The 6,389-nt window shown below is 54.3% G+C and overlaps 3 protein-coding genes across 3 annotated transcripts in view; 2 read left to right on the top strand and 1 right to left on the bottom strand.

Annotated features, from left to right (window-relative positions):
- PUNSTDRAFT_126386 (uncharacterized protein) overlaps window positions 1-683 on the top strand; it is a gene marked incomplete at both ends in the record, with an annotated part of 2,506 nt that extends 1,823 nt beyond the window's left edge. The window contains one exon of the mRNA XM_007384177.1: window positions 108-683. Coding sequence (XP_007384239.1) covers window positions 108-683 — 576 coding nt within the window. The remainder of the gene's footprint in view (window positions 1-107) is intronic.
- A 1,884-nt stretch (window positions 684-2,567) lies between these two features.
- PUNSTDRAFT_134677 (Aldo/keto reductase) lies at window positions 2,568-4,331 on the bottom strand (the record flags this gene model as incomplete). Its single annotated transcript, XM_007384176.1, has 14 exons — window positions 2,568-2,641; window positions 2,693-2,723; window positions 2,808-2,899; window positions 2,973-3,069; window positions 3,122-3,213; window positions 3,261-3,328; window positions 3,387-3,476; window positions 3,536-3,661; window positions 3,723-3,769; window positions 3,825-3,856; window positions 3,912-4,044; window positions 4,094-4,140; window positions 4,215-4,254; window positions 4,302-4,331. The coding sequence occupies 14 exons, from the start codon at window positions 4,329-4,331 to the stop codon at window positions 2,568-2,570; spliced, it is 999 nt and encodes a 332-aa protein (XP_007384238.1).
- A 1,000-nt stretch (window positions 4,332-5,331) lies between these two features.
- Window positions 5,332-6,329, top strand: PUNSTDRAFT_68644 (uncharacterized protein; the record flags this gene model as incomplete). Its single annotated transcript, XM_007384175.1, has 5 exons — window positions 5,332-5,406; window positions 5,461-5,579; window positions 5,640-5,708; window positions 5,771-6,096; window positions 6,154-6,329. Coding segments are annotated over 5 exons (765 nt in total), but the record flags the coding sequence as incomplete, so codon positions are not given.
- Window positions 6,330-6,389: the final 60 nt, after the last annotated feature.

The raw sequence follows: 6,389 nt of genomic DNA, 5'->3' as shown, positions 1-6,389 counted from the left end.
CGGCCGTCGATCTCAACATCGGCGTGCGGTACGACCGCTCCTCCTCCGCCGGGTCGAGCACTGGCTCCTCCGCCTCGCACACGCACACGCACACCCAACAACAACAGCAACAGCAGCAGCACAATCAGCAACAGCATCAACAAGCCTCGTTCGCGGCGTACGCGTCGACGACGCGCTCCTGGCCGGACGTGACCACCTCGACCTCGACTACTTCGACCGCCGGCGGCTCGCCCACGAGCTTCTTCCCCACCCTCAGCTCCCCGTTCTACCCCAGCCACTCCTCCCCGCAGATCCCGCCCGCCTCGCACCCGCACCCTCAACCGCAACCGCAACAGGCACAGGATCGCACAGCCGGCGCGGGCACGACCCGGACGTTTTACCCCTCCCCGTCCTCTTCGTCCTCCGACGCGCCCGCGTACGGTCACCCTCCTCCTCACCCTCCTCATCCTCCTCCGCACGAGCCGTACGCCGATAACCGGGCGGCGCGGGACGGGAGGGGATCCGGATCCGGCTCGGGGTCGGGGTCGTCGTCGTCGCTCGCGCCGGTGCTGACGCCGCTCTCGACGTCGACGTTCGCCATGAACCCGCCCGCGCCGCATCAGCAGCATCACTCCTCCTCCTCGGCGGCGGGCTCTCCCGCGCACGATTTCTCCGCGATGGAGTATTGGAGGACGGGTCGATAAGGGGCGCGCCCAGATGCGCAATAAATAAAGAGAAAAACCTCCACCCCGCGCGTCGAGAACGAAACATAAACGAAAGACTCAAACGCAACCGGCCCCCCGGATTTTTTAATGTGGGACATTTTTCTTTCTTTTCTTTTTTTCTTTACATCGTGTTTCCATGCTTCTGAGATTTTCGTTGCCCGCCGCCGACGCATCCTAACATCCTCTAAACGCTCACCTATCTACGCTTTTTTTTTGATGAAAGAACTCGACCTGACCTGACTATATGCGCTCGTTTTCTTTTTTGTTTGGCCCGCACCCCCATCGCTCGCTCGCTCGCTCGCCTTTTTGCTGTCTGTATACCGGCTTTTTACTTTATATCCTATCCTCCTTTGTCGGGTGACCCTGGACCACACTCCTCTCTCTCTCTCTCTCTCTCTCTCTCTCTCTCTCTCTCTCTCTCTCTCTCTCTCTCTCTCTGTCTCTCTTTATTTCGTGTATGCGACTTCGAGTCGAAACCCCCGACGGGGCCTCAATCGGAACGACTCGAAGTCGATTGACTGAACAGGCGGCAAAATAGTCATATACCTTCCTATTGGTAAGTCTTCGCGAGTTGGGTCATATTCCCCCTCGAGCTACTCACCTGGTAGATGATGCTACTGTCAAACTTGCGAATGAAACGGAGGCTCAGACACGCAGCACTCCGTTTTCTATGTGCGAAGCTGGAGCCTTAACATTGGCCGTAGCTTCGCGACGTCGAGGGTGTCGACAACTATCGAACTGAGTGGCGCCACTGAACATGCAAGGGAATCCGCCCCGCTATTCCGCGCCTTCATATCTTCCCGCAAGGCCCAGCCCTCGCGTGGGTCGGCCCGGATGCCTGGCATGCCATAAGCCGGTGAGGTTTTTTTTCGCGACATCGAAGTGAGCTGTTACCCCGGCACGTTGAACAATTTTGTGCGCCAGATCTGCAACCATACAGGAATGGCGCTAGATTACGGCTGACCGCAGCACACATAATGGAGGTTATTGAGCATTGCCTTCAAGGTTCTGCAGGTTCGGCCTATCGTGCTGTCGATGCCTGACTGGAAGGCTATGTGAATGAGGCCGTCCGGCGGTGCCAGACAAGGCGTATAAATGGCCCTGTCTGAAGTCGTGGACGGTAGCCAGCAAGATTGTACCCATATCCACCCGCAACCTTCACAAAATTCAAAAATCCAAGTCCGACCATGACGGAGAGATACTCGTATGCCCCTGCACGGATCGCGATGCCGCAACCTCGCCCATATGCTCACCCTACGTACGAGCCCGGACATGCGACCAGTTTGCACCATCCCGTGCACGACGCATATTCCTCCGCTTTTGCCGATCCTGATTCACGGCGGGAAAGTTCCATGTGGACGAGGTTTGTAGTCTCCCATTGATGCGCTCTGAATTATGTGCGCTGACAGCGTCTTGAACTTCCCGTATGCAGGTTATTGTCCATGCTTTTCTTCTGGAAAGACATGGGCCAGACTGTGCAGAATGCCGAGGGTGGGGGGATGTTGTTGACGTCCCGTGCGCCATCAGTGCAGCCGGTCCAAGGGCTTCAGTCTAGCCAGAGTCATGGAGAGTCGTGTTGCTGCTTGGCAAATCGAAGGTCATGAGGTGGTCAAGAGGCACCTCTCTCTCCAAGCATGTATGGTGACCGGGCTCTTCGTGCACAGGATGAGCGCCCAAGACCTATCCAGTCCGAACTCGTCTTCTCCCACTTGCTTGAACAAGTCGTGCTAGGACTTCTTTTCTGCATAGTGGCTAGCGTTACGGGTACCAGTATCCTATTGCTCATTGTTCCGAAGGACAATAGTAGTGATCCATGATTGCTTTGCGTGCGAACCGAAGAAGAGTGATGGATACATATACGGCTCAGCGATAGTAACCCGATGCGCGGGCTTTGACCTCTAGCCAGGCCTGATCTAACGTCTTCAGAATTTCATCCGCTGTAGAAGTTAAGAGTCGTGGCATATCGAATAATAGTGTGCGGCACTCACGCAGCGGACCTTTCTCGAGATTTGAGAGGTTCTGTATCATCGCATCGAACTCATGTTAGTTCTACCTCCGACGGGACCGCGCCCTGCGATCACAACGTGAGTTAACCGTGCTGACCTGTGCGATCTGCGCGGCGCTCGAGGCCGCGGTGATCACCGAGTCTCCATGCTGACGCTTCATTAAGCTATGATGCGAGATCCAACGGAACGCTAGGCATGTGGGGGGGGCATTTAGTGACTGGGTCTATGGACGTGAACAGTAATTACTAAAAATATCACCCACCGATTTCAGCCATGGTCATGTCATATTTTTCGGCCGATGTTTTGACCTTATCCACGACGTGGAAATAATACTCGTTCCAATACCGGTTGCGATACGCCTTGACCGGTATCGGTTGTCTATACGAGTTCACTTGATGTGTTTTTGCTTACCCTGCCCTGCTGACTCTCTGGATCGAACCTCGACCCCGCTGCGACTTGCTCCGTGGCCGAAGTGTATTTTCCGGTAAAGAACCCGCCGCCGACTATTGAAATCAGTTCAGCACTTCATGTTTGAGTGCTAGCCACACACGAGGGTTGAAGGCATAGAAACTGATTCCGAACTTGCGAAGGCACGGGAACAGCTCGGGTTCAACAGCACTGTTGAGTTGCGTTCAGCAGGTATGCGAAGTCCGAGAGCGTCGACAACACGACTGACCAATGGATCGCGTTGTAAACTCCTTGATATACTGTCGGCTGTATGTATCCGTTTGTTTTGCAAATCCCGACGATCTCCGCAACTTCCCATCTGGATCAAGCATACAAATATGAGAGTTGCCATTATTCGCCAATGTAGATTGAGCGCACGAGGGATAGTTGCTGAGACCAAGTCGCCTGAAAAGACCTTCCTTATGAAGATCGTCAACGGCCTTCAGGGTGGTCTCGTAGGGAACACTCCGGTCGGGTGCATGGAGGTACCATATATCAACCGAACTGTGATAATCGATGAGACAGCACGAAAATGCATGTCGTACTCTTCCCAGGGCCAACTCACTCGGTCTTCAACGCCCTCAAAGATTCCTCCAAGCATTTTCGTAAATCCTGGAGAACGAAATCAAGATATGAGACGTCGATATCAAAGTGGATATGAGCCTACTTCAGGTGAATGAGATATCAAACCGCTCGCTGCTGCACTTCTCTCTCAGTGCCACGTTGTCCTACCGAGAATATGTGGATGGCGTACAGGCGGCGTTGGTTTGCGCGTTGGATAATGTAGGAAATATCTTTGTACCGATTTCAAAGCCACGATTTGCGACATCCAGTTTGCCGAGATACTCTTCACCTGTTCCGGCCGAATAGATTCGAGAAGTGTCCAGCTGCTCGTATTCTTAGCGCCTCAGTCGGTTGGTGATTTCGAGTACGCACCTCGGTGTGCCCGCGAGCTTGGAACACAGCTAACACCTCGTCTACATCTGATTGACGATCGCGATTACGTTAGTGTTCAGAAGAGAAAGCTGCTGGCGCTTGCCTCGGGGATCGTGAATACGCGCTCCATCAGTCCCGGGTTCTCCGAACGTCCCGCACCCCTGCGCAGAGTTTAGCACTCGCACAAATATCAGGTATCCCAGCTAACGAGGACGACGTTTAGTGCGCTCGTGGACATGCTGGTAGAGAGCGAGAAGAGGGGAGGGTGCCCAAGGAATAGTAATGCATCCCTGAGGGTGTTATATATAATCCTGATAGCTGGATATACCTACAGAACAGGTGCTCCCGATTCCCACTGGGCTAAACTTGTACGACATATGTTAGACTATGGGGCTTGAGGTGATAGTCTCAAGGATAAGCGCACGGGCAAGGTGTAGTTCAGGGCACCTGTCTAAACACTTATCGCGCCAGCCATACTTTGCCGTGCAAGATATAGGCCACCTTACATAGAGGTGATGAAGCAAGAATATACGAACGTGAAGCGCACGAATTCGAAGAAGTTACGGATCGGTGACGCAGGGTGACGCTGACCGTACATCACCTGATGTCACACCCTTGCGATATTCACATACACAACTCGTCGTGTACGCACGTTGCTCAGAACACTCGGTGCTTTGCGAACGCTGTTAGATCCCCCCTTGCCTCCGAATATGGCCGCGGTTGTCACCCCGCTGTGCTCAAGATGGCACACGACGGTCCCGCCGAACCGCTAGCGCTCTTACCTCTCAGCGCGAACGGTTTCATTGTCTTAGTCGCCGTCCCACTTCGCAACTGGCGATCTGTTCCTTGGAAGTCTTTAGGCCGACGATGTCTGATCCTCTACCGACCACAAAGGTGACACTGTTTCGTTTCGCCGATCCGCAGAGTCCCTTTCGCACAGGCGCTGTACCGCAGCTGGAGGTACCGGTGACCGCAGGCGTGATACCACGCAGGTTTCATGCTCACAATGATTGTGAGTGAGTTCAATACCAAAAGGAAGTCAGACGTATGAGGACACCGCGTCTGGTCCATGTGCTTCCGCTTGGGGAGCAGCGCTGGATTTGCGCTGAGTTGGCTGAGTTATCGATCGTAGCTCTCGTCGGCGCGATACAGCGTCTTTTTTCGCGCCAACGACGATCATATATCAATTCGGACACATCTCTGACGAAACTTTCACGTTGGCAGATGAACATCCCATACCGTTGTTTCAGGCGTTAAGCTATGGCGCTGCCAGCGTCGAGGCCGATATTTGGCTCGTGAATGGAACGCTGCTCGTGAGTTATGTACCTCGTGATGTAACCAGCAGAATGCTTGAACGACCGGAACAGGTCGGACATACCCAGAACGAACTCACCCCGGAGCGTACCCTCGCCACGCTTTACCTTGACCCCCTGAAGGCGATGTTGGACGCCGCAAACAAGGATGTACCACCGGAGCACCCGAAGAGGTACGCACTGCCGCTGAACAGTATTGCGTTCGGTAATCAGGCTTACGTCCTTGATTGCAGAGGGATATACCCTACCGCACCTACGCTCCCGCTCCAGCTCCTGATAGACATCAAGTCAGATGGACCAACGTACGTTCATTGCCTGTCTTTGTAATCATGACCAGAAAATCCGACGACAAGATTCATCGTAGCACGTTCGCAGCCCTCCATACGGCCCTCGAGCCTCTGCGCAGCGCTGGGTATCTATCCAGCTGGAACTCTTCCTTGTCCACAATAGACATCAGTCTCGTCACCGTGGTCGGCTCGGGCAACACGCCCATTGCGTCCGTGCAGGCGCTCGGCACGTCCGGGGCTAACCAGGCGTCGGGAAGTAGTGAAGCGTCCGTGAGGGATATATTCCTGGACGGACCGCTGGCCTCTGTCTCGAAGGACGAGGATCTCGTATCCACCCTGTCCCCTCTTGTTAGCACCGATTTCGGCGCGACGATTGGCATCGCGTGGATCATACCCTCCCTTGGTGGGCTCTCCACGTGAGTTAATTGCGATTCTCACCTGCTGATTATGCATTGCACAGGTAAGAAGAAGATACGCACGCTCGTTCAAGCGGCACACGCCAAAGGACTACAGACCCGCTTCTGGAATACGCCAGCTTGGCCTGGGTTCCTGAAGAAATGCATCTGGAAGATGCTGCTCGAAGAGGGCAGCGACTGGCTCAATGTGGACGACCTGGCGGGCGCTAGCATCTTCTAGTTGCTTGTTAATCATTCCCGGGTCGTTGCATTTGGTGCTCATCCAGACACTTCGCATTCA

Source organism: Punctularia strigosozonata (genome assembly GCF_000264995.1).
Source record: "Punctularia strigosozonata HHB-11173 SS5 unplaced genomic scaffold PUNSTscaffold_7, whole genome shotgun sequence".
Lineage (NCBI taxonomy): Eukaryota > Fungi > Basidiomycota > Agaricomycetes > Corticiales > Punctulariaceae > Punctularia > Punctularia strigosozonata.
Note: the sequence above shows the minus strand (reverse complement) of the source record. Positions and strands in the feature narration are given on the sequence as shown.